At 41.2% G+C, this 19239-nt stretch overlaps 1 protein-coding gene across 1 annotated transcript in view; it reads right to left on the bottom strand.

Moving 5' to 3' along the window:
* MAGI2 (membrane associated guanylate kinase, WW and PDZ domain containing 2) overlaps nucleotides 1-19239 on the bottom strand; it is a 1147386-nt gene that overhangs the window by 106804 nt on the left and 1021343 nt on the right. The window contains 3 exon segments of the mRNA XM_054692500.1: nucleotides 1525-1773; nucleotides 8949-9141; nucleotides 17630-17721. Coding sequence (XP_054548475.1) covers nucleotides 1525-1773; nucleotides 8949-9141; nucleotides 17630-17721 — 534 coding nt within the window.

Genomic DNA, 19239 nt, shown 5'->3' with positions numbered 1-19239 from the left:
AAAACAATCCATTTTGAAAATGGTTAGGATTATTCTTTTCTGGCCAGTCTAATGTCACTTGGCAAGAAAAAAAAATTTGCATGTTAATTGTAAGCATTTGTATCTGTTGTTTTCCAAATCTACCTATCCATGGATTTTATTTGTAATAGTAGCCTCTCTCAGTCTCTTTCGCTTTCTCTCTCACATACTTCCCGTCTAGCAATAATGCTGTCAAACTTCAAATAAAACTGAGACCTTAAATATATGCTTAACACTTTCCTTGTCATAGTATACTTTTTATTTTCATTCTAGCCCCTTACGTATCCTGCCCCAATAAACAAGTTGAATGATTGGAAGAGCTACAAAAGCTCTCTGTGAACATTCTCCCCAAGTGTAAATTACTGGAAGGCTGTTTATATAATTCATGAAAATTTTCAGTCTTGTGTCCTTTTAATCTTGGGGAATCTATCGAACTGTCAGAATCCTGCTTTTACTCTGTGCTTAAAGACTGGATTTATTTCTTCAGCTTATCGTGACAGAAAAGAGAAATGAAATTTTACTTTCAGATGCATGTAATTTAGCTTCTACACATATTCACTGAGTCTTAACACTTCTATAGTTTTCATTCTTGAATTTGTCAAAGCTAGAGCTCAACAGGACAATTCTATCCATTTAGTTCTGGTGGTGTTTTGATAGCATTAACTTTTATCATGGAAAGTTCTTATTCATTCTCAATAACTTGATTTTGAGTATTGTTTGACATCCCTCTCGTCCAGGTACTAGAAATGACTGCAATTTATATGAATTTTAGGACCACCACATGAATCAATTCTTTTTGTCCCTCTTAATACGCTCTATGCCACCAAGGAAGCCTGAGAGTCTACAAAGATGCCTGATTAGAGCAGAACCCTGACCTCTGACTCACAGACCTTAGAGCTGAAGAAACCCAGAAGGTGAATTTACAGCTCCCTCTCTTCTCGGCAACTATGCCAGGAGAAGTCCCTGTATCTCTCAGCCCACAAAGCTATTGGCCTCCTACCTATGTCCAGTGTGTCCACTCTTGCTTTCTTCCCCCCTCTTTCACTTTCCCAAGCAGCTGGGCCCATCTTTAAAATATAAATCATGTTTCCTTCCACTGCTTGAAACCCTCCATGGTCCCATGCGGATGGCTGTGATCCAGCCTTCTCACAGGCTTTGGAAGCCCTTTATGTCCTGGCTCCCGACGAGTTTGATGTCTTTTTAATGTGCGGCTCTCCCTTCTCATTGTCCTTTCCTTACACCAACACTCCCATACCACTGTTTTATTTTCTCCCTAGTTTCAAAAGAAGAGCTTTGATGGGGGCTGGGAGTTGGGGGGACTCCAAGGTGTGGTCTGGCATTCTTCCTGAGCCAAAACTTAAAGATGCCTTATTTGGGCCAACAGCCCGCAATGGTCAGGCTCTCCAGGATGATACAACAATTCTCTGATCTGCTTGTCCAGTGCCCCTACTACCAGAACAGATAAAAACAAGACTTTTCTTCAAGGCAGGTAAAATAGTCACTTACTGATGGTGGATCCGGACTCGGGCCTGTTCAGTGAGCTGATGATGACAAAGCCGAAGCCTTCATTCTCTTTGCGGTGAATGACCACATCGCTGGTCTGCAGGCTGTGGGAGGCGAAGCCTTCGGGGGGCGAGGCATTGCTACTGGGGGCAGCATGGTTGCTGTTGCTGTACGTTGCGTAGTCACTGCGTGGAGAGCTGTGGTGGGTTGATACGGAGCCTGGACTCCTCCCATTTTCTGGGCAGGGCTCCCCTGGAACACATCACCACAGACACTGAGTTATTTTACAAGGGTCTTGATGAGTGCCTCCTGAGTCCGAGGCACCCTTCTAGATATTGGCATTGTCACAAGACTGGTTGATGGGCTTCTATTCCCACCAGATATGTTAACTGTGGGATTCCCCCCGCCTCAGCACCCCCCACACCAAAAGATAAGGTCCCTGTTCTACCCTTGATAGCAAAAAAGGCTAAAATGCTTTATCAGCTTCATCTCTGCTGCTTCTTGTTTGCATCTTCCTCTTGTGTAGAAACCCTTAGGACAATGTTCAGTTTTAGATATCAAACATCTTAGTTGCTGAATAACTGAATTAAGGAGATCAAACAAGTGGGCAGAACCCAAAACTCTGGTTGCGTAAGAATTACTTAATACTGGTCTTTAGGGTCTACCCAGCTTTTTCAGTAAACTTAGGGAAGACTGGGCACAGGAATCTGGATTTGGTTTCAAGGCCACACTTGGAGAAATGTAGCTTTGGGAAATAATGCAAGGGAGGCTGACAACCCAGGAAATGGCCACGTAAAGTGTACTATCTTAATTTTCTAAAGTCTTTTTTTTACTTCATTTTGGGATATTCTGTTGATGTAGAGCATTAATTCACTTCATGCAAATGGGCAACCTACTTTATAAAGTAGTTTGCTCATTCTAGGATCAAGTCTAAAGGTGAGATCAGGCTAAGGACTGATGAATTTCGAATCTCTATGGGAGGTGCTGGGAGTTTGCTCGTTTACATTCTGTATTATTACAACATACATTATCAACCAAGCCAAGCCAACACTTCCCTGAGAAAGCTAGCATATTTACGGGGAAAATGATAGAAAGTTGGCAGTCAAGGGCAGCTAGCTTTTAAAATGAAAGTTGGTCTGTCATCCAGAAAGAATTTTGTCATTTTAATTTAATATCTAGGTTTTATTATTCTGATTAAAGGAACTGAAGCAGGCACCTAGAATGCTGTAATTAGAAATAGGAATGTTTCATCTCCAACTTATAATTTGATTAGTGTACTCGAAAGATGTTTATGGAACAGAGGAATAATAAGATGGAAAACAGTAGTAATTAATGACTCCTTTTTGGATCTGTAGCTGTGGTTTTCTATTTAGAACTGTGGAAGGTGTCTCATATGGCAAGTTAAAAATAATTAGCAAAAGCCAATGAAGACTTTTACTTTATTAGCTGCAATCCCATTTTGAAATGAAAAAGTCGGGGAGAAGGAACACAGACTACAAGAGAGATATGATATGGTGATACTTCAAGGAGAAGAAGCTGTGTTTATTCCTACATTCAGATTAAAAAATGACCTTACCAAAATGTAGTCCTTTTTTGTTTGTAATTACCAAGTGAGTAAGCCCCAGACTGCTGCTTGTCATTGGATCCATTTGCTTTTTCTTTAAGATTTAATCAGTTAGTTTTAATAAAAGAAAACAAATGATGTCTTTCATCTGCAAGACTGAGGTCATGAAGGAATAAAATGCCAGTGTCAAGGCCTTTCCCACTTTTCTACCAGAATTTAAAACTATCTGTAAAATGGACATTTCTCATTAGAAAACATCATCCAAAAACAAACTGTTATTGTCTTGATGAAGCACGTGTCCTTTATCACTCCTTGTGCAAGTTGGAAAAAAAAAAGATTAGAGGTAGTCAGGAAGAAGAAAAACAATCATTATACTGCAACATTAAATCAAAAATCTCCCTGAGTTATTGGGCCAAATCAATAACTAAATGTCATAGGCTGTGACAAGAGAGATTTCATTTTCTGGTTGTCATATAGGGGCTGGAACCTGGGATTGTCAGTAAAGCCACCACAAAGAAAAATTATGTCTTTGCAGTAAATGACTGGGAGTGGCTGTGCCACAGGTTCTAGAGGGAGAAAGAAAATCATTGGCAAAGTCACCGTGAGTGGTCCCTGGGTAAGTGAAAGAGTGAGACACATTAGGATACTTTTCTGCTGCTTTTAGACTTCTCTTTCAAACTACAAGAAAGTTTATTTTTAATAACATGAGCACATTTAAAATTAGACTTCGGAAGACTTCCAATGATTGACTTTGAGGGATAGAATTGTCTCCACATTATTTTTCCACTCTGTTGGCTCTAGATCCAAATGAAAATATCTTCTCTCCAAAAACCCATCCTGGGTATGAAAAGTGTTGCTTTAGAATAATACTAAAAAGTCATAAAGTGACTAAATACCACGTGCAGCTTAAAAAACCCCCTAACTTTCAGGATTCCTGACTCATCCTTATGGCTCACATGCAGATGGGTGGCGTAGAGAATTCACTCAGTATCTACTCAGGTCAAATAATTAGTTTTTATTAGCTTAAGCTTCTGTCTTGTCCCTACCAATGATATTAGAAGTCATTACTGGGTTGAGCAGGAGATGGTCTTCTTTTGTGAAGGCAGGAGTCCCTGATAAAGATTCAGGTAAGATGCTTTCAAGGAGAATAGCCAAACACTGGCCAGGGGCTACTCCTGGCTACAGATCAATTTATTATTCCTGCAATAATAAATTTATTATTTATTATTTATTATTATCAATTTATTATTCAATCAATTTATTATTCCTGATGGCCTATAAACTTTGTTAAAATAAATTGCCAATGTTTTTACATGGGCCGATTTTATAGGAATATGGATTTCTTGTTTCTCTTGAAATATCTGGTAATGATCCGTTAGACCTGGGCAGTGGTTATTCCCCTGACTAGTTTGTCACTAATACAGTTGTCACCACTCCCCAAATACCTCTTGCAAATTCTTGATTTACTTATTTGCCCATTGAGTGAGGTGTATACAGCGCCAACAGGAGCTTGTTCGCCCAGTCCACATTTCCCTTCTAGACCACACTGGGTGCTACGACTCCTGGATTCTGTAACTGGACAGATTTTGTCTGCTTCCAGGTAGTACCTCAGCCTGCTCTCAGGACTCTCCCAGAATGATGATGGGACCGAGATGCACACCTCTTATCTGGAAGCACAGCCGAGATGATGAATTATGTTTGTGGATGGAGTTTGGATCTGAAGGCTGGAGCCCACATGATGTGTGCAGGGGCTTTCACAGTGGCTGGTGGAGCAGTGGGGAGCCCCAGAGGCTGTGGCCTGTGAATGTTCAGGGCTGGCCTACTTGGAGGTATTGATTTCGTATACTCCTGGTTTTATACTCAAGATTTTATTCCTCAAGGCAGACAACGTATTTAAGTAGCTGATGTGCTCATCGATAAAGAACAAGTGGGGAGGCGTTTAGAACTCACAAAAATTATAGTAACAGGCATGCCAGGAAATCTATTAGAACTCGCAACAGTGGCTAAATTTTTCACCCAGCTACCAAGAAAACCTTCCCTTCATTGGCATTAAGCCAAGACTTAAACTTTCCGTAGGTGTTAGAGGAAAGATGCTGATAGCATTGAGATTGATTTTAACATATTTCGATTAAGTCATAAAACTCACATCATTCTATATTTATACTTTAGGAAACTCCTCAGAGACACCCTTCTCTCAGATAAATAATATTTATTCAAAATAATGTGCCATTAGGTTGCATAGCTCAAAGCTGAACTGCTAAACATATAAATATTTACACTTTCAGCGTAGTAATTGAAGCCACTCTTATACTACCCTTGGGAAAAACAGCTAATATTGGGACTGGTGGCACAAACAAGATATCTCTCCAAACTAGTTGAAGGTATAAGATCTGTACTAAAATTATCTAGTAAATAAAATTGGATGCATTATTGGATGTTTTCTGCCTTTACCCTGTAATTTTCAGTTTGAGGTTCTCTATTGCCTAATTGAAAAATTTGCCTTTCCGTGGTTTGTGTGTACACACTTTAAAATATTGCATTATTTGGGGCAGGTATTTGTGTTTATTTTAAATTTTGCCCACTGTAATTAACCTTCTGCAGCTCTCATCAGGGGAGTGTTTTCCTCTTGAGCATCAACTAGGAAGCCAGAGCTCGATGCCTTGTGAGGTGGGCCAGGTATTTGTAGAAAGTGGAGCAAGCAAAAGGTGGAGGGTATGCTGTCTTGACCTCCTTCTTCCTGGATCTTTCTCTGCAACGTTGCTCCCTGGTGCATGTAGGTGGCACCTACATGCCTCTCTGTTCATCTCCTGTCTTTTCACAAGCTCATTGCTCACGTTCCTTCAGCTTTGAACCATCTCCTCATCAGGAAGGTTAATACCTCCCACTGTCATTGCTTAGGAAAGTGTAGTAATGACAATGACCCTTGAAGAGACATCTCCACTGCCATATCCAGTGGCAGCTGTCCCTTCTCACTGCTGGGGAAATGGCAGCTATCAAGCTCTCTTCCTCTGCCCTAAAACAAATCTATTCCATCTTTTTCTAGGCGTTGACTTTACTATCAAAGTATCCTCTGCTGAACTTAATCATTTTCAGCACTGATGAAGCTTTCAAGGAAGAGTGGGCTGAATTAACTTGGAAACTCTCCTGGTGGGAATGAGCCATCCGCAGCAGAACATTTTCAAAAATTAAACATACTTGAAATGCACTCAAAAGCCTAACTTAGGAAAGTTGGTAAGAACAGCAGCAAAAAGCATCTTCACAGAAGTCACATGACCCACAAATTGCAAGAATACATTTCTGCAGCATTTGGCATACACTCCAATAGCTTGGGTTGATTAGGACAAAATTTAATTTGCAGTAATCAGCTGGTGGCAAGGGGAGCATGAAATTATGTTGGTGCATTGGTTTTGCACTTTGTGTGGTATTTTCTTGTAAATCAGGTATCTTTTAAATTTATCTTTGGGTTACAGAACATATAGCATGGCAAACTTTTTATTGAAAATCACTCTGCAGGAAGAGTGACAGTTAAATGTTAACCAAGCAAACACTGTCCTCTTCTTGGCGTCTCGCCCAAGAATAAGGCATAATTCAAGGTATTTTACTTCTTTGGGTCAAGTGCCATGAGCTTCTGAAGATGAAAGGCATCTCTAAGCAAAACCTCTGTAGCAAACTACACATATATACATATATACATACACACATGTATATGTTTATATGTATATATGTATACATGTATATGTATATATCTATAGCATACATTGGTGAGGGCTGACAATTCTTCTGACTTGCCCTTTTAAGTGACTGTCCTTGCTTCTCAGTCTAGTTTCTAGGAGAGTCAAGTAGAAAACAGAGTTTTAGTTCTACTAATAACCTTATCCTTGCTGCTTATGCTGGTAGCCCATTTTTAAAAAAATTCAAATGCATTATAGCACATGGAATACTCCTTAATTTATGGAGTGACATTTGTTAAAGGTTGGTCTAAAGTCTTCTAGTTCACTGGGGATGGCGGTGCTGGTGTGGGGAGGTGGACTAAAAGTGGCATCAAGAAACAAGTCCTTCCTGGGGAGTTAAGTCTGTGCATCTTCACGACTCACTACAGGTCAAGCTATTGAATCTCTGGATTCAGCTTCCTCATCAGCCACACGAGAAGGCTCATATTGGTAAGTGTGGGTCTGCTAAACTTAAGCAGCCTGTTTGGCTACCATTATGGTTACCTACAGTTCTGCATTCCTATACTAGGTTAGAACTGCCCTTCAGAACTCATGTAGCTGATGCTGTATGATTAGTTTATCAATAAAAACGGCCAGGATCTTGCTTTCAAGCAGTATACTGCATTATGTAGACTGCTCCATGGCTCCCGTTTCTTTATCAGTGTGGGGTTGCCCAATGCAACAGCTAAGGTTGCTCCAGATCCCAGCATCAATCACTCAGTATGAGGAGCAGACAAGAGGCCGAACAGAGAGGCCAGCAAAACATTGCTGGTGCTGCTCCTCCTGTGAGTCACATGGCAAAGCACAGGTGACTTGGGACTTTATCCCCAACATGATTGAAGGGGCCAGGTTATAAAACACAGTGTGATGTTTGTGATAGACACATACCTTAGAATTGCAAATCTTTTCTTGAGGGTTGAGATGGTGAAGGGAGATGTATTGAATGAGGGCCAACTTTTGAATAGTATGTTTTAGGTGGATTCTTTTATGAAGCTGGGGAATAACAGCTTCTAATTTATCTATTTTATAAGTTTGCAGTTCTGACTTGTGTGTTTTCAGTGATGAGCAACTGTATTTCTCTAAATTAGGGTAATAGCTTTTATCGTTGTTATCATTCATTGTTACTTTTCTATCTTAGTTGCCTTATTATGGTATCAAAATGCAGTGGTTTTTGGTTTGTAAACACAATGGCAAAAATTTTCAAAAGTCATATTTTTCACTACTCCACTGGTCCTACAAACAGTATGCACAAACAACAAAGCACATACCTATTTTAAATTAGCCCAGGCATTGCTAGAAAATTTTAATGACTATGTTGAAAATACAGGCCTGACAGACTGCTTGGAATTGTGCAGTGGGGTGAGAATCTGCACTTTTAAAATCATGGTTACCTTTGGAGTATCTAGGTAGGTCTTTCCCTTCAGATCATATAAAAACTGATTAAAATTTTTGTTTCAGGGCCTCCCTGGTGGCGCAGCAGTTGGGCGCAGGGTTGCGAGGCTGCCCGCAGACTCTGCAGCGCTGGTTCGATCCCCGGCTGCTCCCCGGCCACCAGAGGAGGGTCCCACATGGCGCGCAGACCTCTCCTGCCACCTGCTGCTCCCCTCAGCAGTGTACTTCGGTCTTTCTGCCTGCTCTGCTCCCCGCTCTGGCGAATTCGCTCACCCTCCCGCGCTTCTGACTGTACCCAGTGCATGTATAAATAAATAAAAACAAATCTTTAAAAAAAAATTTGTTTCGGGGGCCTCCCCGGTGGCGCAGCGGTTGAGCTCTGGGTTGCGAAGCTGCCCGCGGCCTCTGCGGCGCCGGTTCGATCCCCGGCTGCTCCCCGGCCACCGGAGGAGGGTCCCACATGGCGTGCAGACCTCTCCTGCCGCCCGCTGCTCCCCTCAGCAGTGTACTTCGGTCCTTCTGCCTGCTCTGCTCCCCGCTCTGGCTCTGGTGAATTCTCTCACCCTCCCGCGCTTCTGACTGTACCCAGTGCATGTATAAACAAAAACAAAACAAACCAGCAAACAAATAAATAAAGCATGCCTCTATAAAAAAAAAAAAAAAAAAATAAAAAAAAATTTGTTTCAACTGGCCTTATTACGTCTTACAAAAGCATCTTAACCACCGGACCCCTAAATCTTGCTACTGACGGAGCTACAAACCTCCACATAGCACCTTTCTTCTCACAGTGAGGTTGACCTGCCCGTTCCGGGCCGCGTGGTGCATAAGGTCGATGACGTAGCGGTGGGTCTTGCCAGCCACGGGAATCCCGTCCACATACACGAGTTCGTCACCCGGGTGCAGGCGGCCGTCCCTGTCGGCGGAGCCCATGGCGATGACCGCGCCAATCAGAATCTAAAGAAACAGCGAGAAGAACATTTACATTTCAAACCTTTTTTCTTTAGATGCAGGTGTGTTAAGTGGTGAAAGATTTTACTCCCACATTCTATCCCTTGTTTCAAGGCTGAGCATGAACCTGAAAAATGAAAAAGAGGCAGGAGAGATGCTCTTGCAACTCTTCCAGGTTGCTAATTTCTTTTAGAGGAAGGTATGTTTTGAACTCCATGCTGGCAGCCATGAAGCAGGAGGAACATGTGCTACCTGGCTCATCCATCATAACTCTTAAGGGATAGTCTGACCTCAATCTGATGTTCATTGGCCACTGTTTTTGGGCTCTGAATTTAAATAAGTTGGGAACTGAATCCTGACCCTATTTGTGTGGCCTTGAATATGGCTTCTTAACCTCTGTGAACTCCAGTTTCTTCACCTGTAAAATGGGGAAATAAGATAATGGGATCTACTTTATGGAGCTGCTGACATCACTGAATGAAATAATGCAGGTGAAGCATCTAACTTTGTTCATGACACATGACGAACACTCAAAAATGTCGGGGGGAAACTGCCTGTTGCACATTATTAAATGCTGACAAAAGTGCAAAGGTTTTTGTTCTTGTTTGTTTTGAAAGGCTGGAGGTCAGGGGAAAACAAAACAAAGCATAACTCAAAGCTGGCTTTTTCTGTTAGCTGACTTACTTAAAACATCTTAGTCAAATCTTTAGATTTCTGTTACAGTCCTTTGAATACTTGCAAAGAGTGGTGTCCTTTGCACAAAGTGTACTCCCACTTGTGCCTGAACCCCAAATGCTTCTGGTGTGTAGGTGGCTACCATACCAGGAAATGAGGAGGTACACATCTGGGAAATGTGTGTGTTGTTAGAATTCTCTCTACCAGGGATGGTGATGAAAGGCATGACATACAGTTTCCCATTTCTCAAGAGAAACACTCAATTTAGTGTCCATTAGCAAGGTTCTTTCTTTCTCAAAGGAAAGAAAATAGCTGCACAGCATCTAAAGACAGAGGTTACCACTAGCCTAATACTGCAGAGGTTATATTCTGGGTTTTATTTTAAATCTTTATAAAACGATTCCTTTCTTGTAGATTGGTCTCCTTCAGGCAGAATCATTTTTGTCAAGTCCCAGATCTGTAGATTACAGTGAATTTGCTGAGTTGCTCTGCCGTGACCTGCAGGCTTGCATGTCTTCAGACTCGCCATATTTACCATATGATTTCCTCATACTTGGTCACACTGCTCAGAGGCAACCACACTTGAATGTCTCAGACTTCTCAAGTATACGCAAAATACAAACTGAAAGGTTTTTTCTTCCCTGAGGACTTCACCACCTTGGCCCACCGAATAGTTCTCTTTACCCACAAGAATGCAAATCCCCCTGAATACAGCTGCTTTCACCCTGTTTCTGTGGGGTAGGGAAAAGATTTGCTACCATGTTGAATAGTAACGCTCTCACGAGTGATTCATTATTGCTACCCACGAGAGGCCTCACGTCTTCCTTCTTATAGTGCATGTCTTGCCCTGCAACCCTCCATGTTCATCTGCTAGCGTCCCGAGGCTGGGTATGCTTCAAACAGTCTCCATTTTCTCTTATTGTCATGCCAATCTGAATTATGAGGTTTTTTTTTTTTTTAAAGATGTCCCAATCTATTCTTCAAAAGGCTTGCCCCACTAAGGAGCACTTCAAAGATTTAGTACGTGGTTTGTGCAAAAGCCAGTTAAAAGAAATGTTTCTGTTTCTCCACTACTCCATGAAAAGCTGCATTTAGCTGGGATAGTGCAAAGAAAATGCTTCAACCTTTAAATTTTTTGTAATGCTATAATGGGAGAGATTATAGCTAGTTATAGAAAACAAAATGACTTGTGAACATCTTGGCTGGTTAATTATCAACTTTAAGCTATAGTTCTGATTATAACCAATGAAAGTGAAGCAAAAAATAGGTTACAAGTGAGAAACTCACAGCTGCAATTGGGCCCACTACAAAAATAGTAAAAACAAAATTTCACACTGGAAAATTGCCATTCCTTTCTTGCTAAGGAAAATGGCAAAGATATACAGATATTCTTCAAATTATCATCTGTGCTACTAGTTAAATATCATCCATTAAAGGAAAATTACAGTAAAAATCTGATTTTCTGTTGCATGGCAGTGACATGAAATAGTCATTCCACTAAGCAATTAATATATCCAGCAAATATTCACTGATCCCAGGAAACATTCAGGTGGTTAGAATCCACCAGTGAATAATAATAAACAAAAATCCCCGCCCTACAGAGAGCTTCCATTCCAGCAGTCAGACAAGAATAAATATCTACACCATGTTGTGGGCTAGCAGGCAAGTACTATGGGAAACACAGAGCAAGGGGCAGTGGTTGGGGGGGTTGTGAGGCCTGTGACTGGGGTACTGTTAGATATAGTTAGTGCAGGCCTCATTGAGAAGTTGACATTTGAGCAAAGACTGAAGTTCACCTGATTTTTTTAAAAAGCATGAGCCTTTAGTCTTCAAGCTGATTTATTCTATCAAATCTCTTAACTTTGAAATAGTATATTCAGTTAATACTTCAGTTGACTCATCTATTCAATAGAATACTTCAGTTGACTATTTCATACTCATTACATACACATATTAATATATAATTGTATCATCCTCTACTTTGTTTCAAAAAAAGGTTTGCATGGTTGTTAAACAATTGAGCTGAGCGTGTGACCTAGAGAAGCTTTGGAGCTGTCTGTCTACAAGCTATTATACCAGCTGCATTTAGTCCATCCATCAGGAATTGCTGTCTTGGCTGTGAAGAGGCTGACCAGGGCCACTGCCACTGCTCCCGGCTCTAGGCCGCTGTTGTTCTTTAGCCTTTGAACATTTTGCACTTTGGTGTATTATATTTCACTGCTGACACAGAAACAGCTTTATGTGTCTCTTTATTCAGGAAAAAACTCCACAACATCTTTTTTCCCTCTTTAATTCAAATATACTCCTTACACTTGACACATTCTATTAGTCTATTTCCTGTCTGCCAACCTAACTGCAGGACTGAATAATCTATAATTCCTTCTTGCTATAAGTCATATTGGTTTTCCACCATATATATATATTCTCATGTTCACTTAACCTCTTAAGGACATGTCTCAGGATATCTGACCCTTTAGGACAGTAGTTTGCAAACTTCTGGGTGCATGTGAATCACTCAATGAACTTGTTAAAATACACAGTTCTGGACCCATCCCCCGGAATCTGATTCTGGAGGCCTAGGCAAAAACTGAGACTATGAATGTTTAACCGGGAGATGTTGCCTGCTTCTGGTTTGAAGATCATTCTTTGAGTAGCAGGACTCTGTTCTCTCTTGGTCACTTTCCAAATTCACTATAGGGGCTTTCCCTTGGGCGGCCTGGCCTGAGCTCCTTGACCCATCGATGACACTGGTCACTTTTCAGGTCTGATGAGAGACCATTCCTCGCCTGCATGGTCCGGGCCCCATGCCCCAGCAGACCACATTCTCCTTAGGTTCTCGCTGATCCTGCGCAACACTGGCCTTGACCCACTCATCACCTCCCTCTGGAGAGACCCTTTAGGCTCACTCTTTGTTTTTCACTGTTATTGGAGGAGTTATTTATCCTGCCCTATCACTTAGGTCTGGAAGGAAGAGCTTTATGGCAAACCAGGTACCTCCCTACCCCATGAATTACCAACCCACAACCTCATCTTCCCAAAAGCCTTCTTTAAAAAACAAAAGAATCAAGACAACATAACCTCACTTTATCTTACAGACTGGGCAGACCTGGGACAAAACAGAGTATTTGATATAAAATAACATTAATTCATATTGAAGTGGCTGATATCTCAACAGCCCGGGGCGGGGGGTGGGGGGAAACAACCAATGCTGAAAAGAAAACAAAGATAAGTGAGAAACAAACAAAATCAAAAACACCTTGCCGGCCTTTAATTCTTTCTTGCACTATCTACCCTGGGAGATGTGATCTACAGTAATTATAGCCCAGGACAACTTGACAATGTGGCAAGCAGTTTCAGGCTTTTTCCTTCTGAAAATCCTCCACAAGTTTGCACCAGACTCCTGTGCCAAGGAGCATGTCTATCATTATCTCTGTCTGTCTTTGAACAGTTTTCCTCCACATAGGCCTTTCTCCACTGCAGTGTTTTCCAAATCTTTCCTTCTCGATACCTTCCCATCTCTTGCAAGCTCACAGCTGGAAATGCCATTTTTGTTCCTTTCTGGCAATTTTTCATTTCTTTCTATTTCTATTTCTATTGTTATTTAACTGTGAAAAGTATTTCCTCTTGCAGGAAAAATGCCCATATGCTTTGTGTGAGCTGGAGTCCTGCTGTTCAATGTTTGCTGAATGCTGTGTCGTCGTGTTTATGTGCAACCTGAGATGTCAACACCATTTCGTATATATGGAGGCAGAAATTGGTTTGATGTAACTTATGAGACTTCCTGTGGCTGAGAACCAAGTCACCTCACTCGCCTCCCCCTTTGTATCTCATCAGCAATGAGGCTAGAGAGTTTTGCTTGTATATTATCTCTTGATTTAAAATGCAGGAAAGCAAGAAGGGAAGGCGATGGAGATCTTGACAGTAGACTCACTTCTCGACATGGTCTTTCTGAGGTGCAACATTCTGATCTTCAAAACATTATTTTCTAGCTCTGCATGCTTCAGGGAGATGAGATGGAGGCTTCAACTTAATGGCTTAAATGACAAAATTGTACCTTGCAGCATGAGTTTGTCTTAAATCATTCAAATGAAGGAATAAACCAGAATAAATCTAACTAAACACAATAAGGATAACCAGCAACCCATGTAATCTAAGGAGGCTTATCATAAATATTTGATGTCTGCCCACTGGAGGGGAGAAAGGGCTCGGAATACAAAGCCAGCAGCCAGCATTCAGAAGGTGGAGAAGCTGGCAACCTCTGTAGCGATTGGGCAGAAAGCTGTCCTGAGCTGGGTGGTGTGCGCGGCTGCATCCACACACCTGAGCTTTATTTTGAGCAATATGTGCTGCACTTGGTGATAATTCTGTGGTTTCTGTGCCAGGTAAAGTTCAGCCCTACCTCTCACTTCCTGAGCCAGTGAGACTATTCTCTCTCTGGGACTCTCATGCAATCCCTTCTATCTGCGAGGGCAGAGTATATTTACTCAAAGTGATGCTGGTTTACCTCCAAAGCAGACAAAGCATGAGCATAAAGGTAAGATCTTTCTATTTCAAAGTCTGTATTGAATTAAGCATCACAAGAAGAGTTGGCAGTCTGTTGCTTTCCCTTATATTTATTTGGCAGTTTAACTTTTTTTTTAAAAAATATTTATTTATTTATTTATACAAGCACTGGGTACAGTCAGAAGCACGGGAGAGTGAGAGAATTCACAAGAGCCAGACTGATGATACACTGCTGAGGGGAGCAGCAGGTGGCAGGAGAGGTCTGCGCACCATGTGGGACCCTCCTCCGGTGGCCAGGGAGCAGCCGGGGATTGAACCGGCATTGCAGAGGCTGCGGGCAACTTCGCAACCCAGTGCTCAACCGCTGCGCCACCGGGGAGGCCCAGTTTAACTTTTTTAATATTTGTGTATAATCTCATAATATTTTCAGTTCTTAGTGCCCATAAAACCATGATCTGGCCCTGGTTGAAGTTTCCTTTGCTGAAAAATATTCACCTTTTTGATATCTTCCAATCCATTTCTTTGGGATGGAGCCTCAAACATAGTAGACGAGATGAGTAACACAAGCATTAGGGAGTTTCGGGAACTGTGGCTGTGCTTTCTCTAAAAGGGAACCACCGTTTAGCTCTAGCCAGTTTTCATGGAAAAAGACAAGCTGATGTTGCTACATCTATTTTTCAAGAGAAGATGGAAATCTGAATTTAAAAATGTGAATATATTTGGTGCTCAACAATTCTAAAGCATTGGGGTGGGAGGGAGGTTAGACAGCTCATGTACTATGGTTATCAGGACACTGGCCCTTCTTCTGGGATTGGCCCATTTTAATGTGACAGCACCTGTAGGATTTAGAAGTGTGATAAAAGTTCAGGTGACATCTTTGGCTTGGTGAAGAGGACTCTCCAGTTCAATTTAATAAATGTCTAGGGTTCCAGGTTCTGTGCTAGACTTGGATCTATATGCTTGATAACAGGATCCTTGTCTTCAAGGAGCTTACAGATTGTAAGGGAATAAAAAAGCAATCCTATCAGTGAATTCTGCTGTTTCTGGTAAAGATCCCTTAGGTTGGTGAGCTTAAGGCACTGCTAGTATAAATCAGTGGATTCCATATGGATTTACCCTTAAATGTCCTGCAAAGTTCTCAGCTGGTGCTCAGTATCTCACAAAAATGCTATGAAGAGCCCCTAAAGTGCCATTTTATTTTATTTGGTTTCCATCATTTGGTAGCTTTTAAGCATAAGGTTGTGTAATAAAGAATTTGGTCTTGAGCAAAGAGAGGCCTGGCCTTTCCTAAAAGGTAGCCACTAGGAGGAATGTTTTTGTTATCCATGGCAAATGTTTTGGACCTTACCTGGACCGTAACTATGTGAAGGGATATGATAATATTTTTGGGTCTATATTTAAAAAACAAGATAAGTTAGAGGCTAGAGGACTGACTAAGTGACTGAGGCTCCCTGGAAAACTCAGAATCAGGTCAGCAAATGTAACCCAGATTTGTTTCTTTTCCTTGTGATGTGAGATCTTTAATTTAGTCTCTGAAGTTAAGCTGTAAGTAACTTGGGCCCCATGTTTTACCTCTGTACTCTTTTCCCTCCCAAAGGAAAGAAGGAGGGAAATCCAGACAATCATCCCTGGCAATGCTCTTTCATATCTCTGGGGAATCAGTCACATTCTGCTTGTGTGTTGTCAAATTTTATCCCCAGGAATTAGGAAATAAGACCTTTTCCTGGCATGTCCTCATCCTGAAGTCCAAGCTCAGCCTCCTAGAGTTTTTCTGGTAAGGACCTCATCAATTGCCTTCGCAGGACAGAGGAATACTCTCTGGGTTCCTGTCAGGTTTTCACCAACTTTGTTTGGTTGCCTCTCCTAGGAAGGAGCTCATTCTTTACCAAGCAGTGTACTTCACTCTGGGATAATTTTATTTTCTACCAATTCCTTTCCTTTCTTAGATCAGAAATTTTTTTCTGAAGATTTATGCCCATTCGTGGTTCTACTTTTATTTTTCTGGAATAACCTACCAACAAGAGAGATGATACAATGATAATAAACATTTATTCAACAGCTAATATGATCCAGGCACAATACCAAGAGCTTAGCATGTGTTCTTTTTCTAATCCTTAAAGTGACACTTTGAGATTATTTTTGTAATCCTCATGTTCCAGGATGAGGAACCTTAAGCTTGGAATTTAATTTCCTTGCATGAGTTAGGATGGGGTGCCAGCACCTAGCTGTGATGGGCTGCAGGTGCAGAGCTGAGATGGGGTACAGTGTCTGACTGCACAATTCAGGGTCCTCATTTATTCAAACCTTCCAGGAATCTAACATTGAGTACCACTTAAGACACAACTTTTACAATGAATAAAATATTAAGACAGCTGATATTTTAATACATGTGCATAAATCTAGCTTCGCTATATTTTCTGTATATTAATGTATATTGTTTTCTTTTTAAAAAATATTTATTTATTTATGCACATAAGAACTGGGGTATAGGCCAGAGATGTGGGGGGTGAAGAGGATTCACCAGAGACAGAGTGAGGAACTTAACAGGCAGACTGACTGAAATACACTGCTGAGGGGAGCAGCGGGCCAGTCTGGAGAGGTCTGCTGCGCCATATGGGTATCTCCCTGGCTGGGGATCGAAATCATGCTGCAGTAGCTGTGGAGAGCTTCATAGGTTGTGTCTTAACCCCTTGCGCCACCAGGGAGGCCCTGTATATTGTTTTCTGTATATTAATATATACTGTTTTATGCTTTAACTCTGATGTGCATGCGTGCATGTGCACACACACTTGTCCAGAGTCCTTTCCAGTTCTTAATGTAGTGGCAGTTGAATCTGCCCTCCTGGTGGTAATCCCTAATTCAAGTCTGACTGAGATTCTGCAGCATTGAATTTGATTTTACTTTTGTTTATCCTTGCATTTTCTCTCCTCTGTAGTTTTTTTAAAAACATATGTAATTTTCTTGTTCCAAGTCATCTTCCTATATGTAACTTTTGTCATACTGCACGTTTACCTGTGAGCTATTACCTACAGAGACCGAAAATCCAATACAATCAAATAATTGAAACAGTCATGAGGGGTTCAATCCTTTCTAAGCAAGGGTAATGTCCCTCTCAATGCAATGTGTATTGATTTACGATGATATATTGGCATGGCGACACTGGCATGTTGCAAGAGGGAATAGCGGGCCATACAAACCAACTTCAAACTTTTTATGTGGGTCTAAAAATTTTTTTAGATGTCACTCTGAATGCTCTTTTCCCTCATACATATACATACAATATAGTCCAAAGTGAAATAAAGAGTGTTCAACTTACAGGTTGTCCAGGCTCATCTCCCCCAAGGATTCTGAAGCCAAATCCAGACTCCATCCTCCGAAGGTGAACGTCCAACTCCTTATACTCTGGACCTGGCATAGAGGACAGCCCATTGAGTAATGAATCCTGCTTCCTTCCCATCCCTGGGGAACTGAACACACCAATGATAAATTAATTTTGTGGACATGATTAATGAGAGTGCCATTAGAGATGGTGGAGAGAGCATAGAGGATAAAAATATAGGGTAACAGAAAAGTGGCGCTCCAAAATTAAGTAGAGTCTGCATTAATAGACCCACCGAGGGCATTACTTGCATGCTGTCATAGACAGCAGGAGCACATGAATTTTCCCAGTGGAAAAAAAAAAATTGATGCCTCTATAATTCTTTATTTTTTCTGAGAGCATCTGGATTGCTCTCAAGAAGATTGGCTGTCACTTTGAGGATGTTTACTCTGACTAGAACGATTGTTTTAGAAGGATGAGAAAACAGATGCTGAGTGCCTAGAGCTACCTGGTCAAGTACCACCTAGTAATTTGCTTACATATGTTAATAAAGGATGTGGTTTAGTGTCTGTACTTGGGGAGTTAGGGGTGGGAGTACAAACTTATGCCTAATAGAAGTTGTCTTTTTTTGAGTTATAAAAATTAGGGAATACAAAATTGAAAATTTTCTCTATTAGGGTCTGAGTGATGTTTTTCTTTTCTGACAAGCTCCTTTGGACTTTTCATAATTTAGGTCTCAGATGAACTCTTATTCCCCAAACATTTAAAGTTGTAGAAGCCACCAGCAAATGCACCATTGTCTTTGCTAACATATTTAAAAAGCTAAAAGAGGGGTATACTTTCCTGCAGCAAGCTGAAAGAACAGAAGTGTACTTTAAGAATCAACTGAGAAACCCTTTTGCAAGGTTTTTAATCCCTAGACTAAGTAAACTGAAACTGTAAGAAAATTTTGGCTTTTAAAGGAGACTATGGTTTCTTCTTACCCCTGGCACTTGACCTTTTGAACTATCCTCAGGAGGAAATGTCTCCATCATGACTGAATTGTACAGTTTCATGGCTACTGTCATTATGTCAGCAACTCTGGAGAATATTTATTTTGCCATTCTTTGCTTAAGAAGTATTTAGTGGTCTCTGGGCCTCAGTGAATTAAAGGGGGTTATTGGAATGGATAGAAGCAAGTATTGAGTTAAATTACCCTTGCTAACACAGAGTGGTTTCAGAAACTGGGGTGGTATTTCAAAGAATTCTCATGGGACAGAAAGCTATGTCTGTGCTTCCTAGATATACAGTAGTAATTCTTGGACACAGAGTAGCTGTTAGAGTTGACACAGAGTCTAAATGAATGATGGCCTACAAGATCTTTTCTAGGCTCGACAGTCAGTGGAATTGTTGAAGTAATACAATTCACAGAAATCAATGATACTGGACTGGTCTTGGTACCCTTCAACCTGGGCAGTGCGCGCCCAGTAATACATGGGACACAAGTCAATGACTTCTGACATGTGGCCATCTGATGACTATGTATCTAGTGCTCTCTTAAAGAGCAAAGTAAGACACATAAGTACATGTACACAGATAGTACAAGACCATGACCATTCACGCCCTTT

This window comes from Talpa occidentalis, unplaced genomic scaffold, assembly GCF_014898055.3.
Source record: "Talpa occidentalis isolate TD23 unplaced genomic scaffold, MPIMG_talOcc4v2.1, whole genome shotgun sequence".
Taxonomy (NCBI): Eukaryota; Metazoa; Chordata; class Mammalia; order Eulipotyphla; family Talpidae; genus Talpa; species Talpa occidentalis.
Note: the sequence above shows the minus strand (reverse complement) of the source record. Positions and strands in the feature narration are given on the sequence as shown.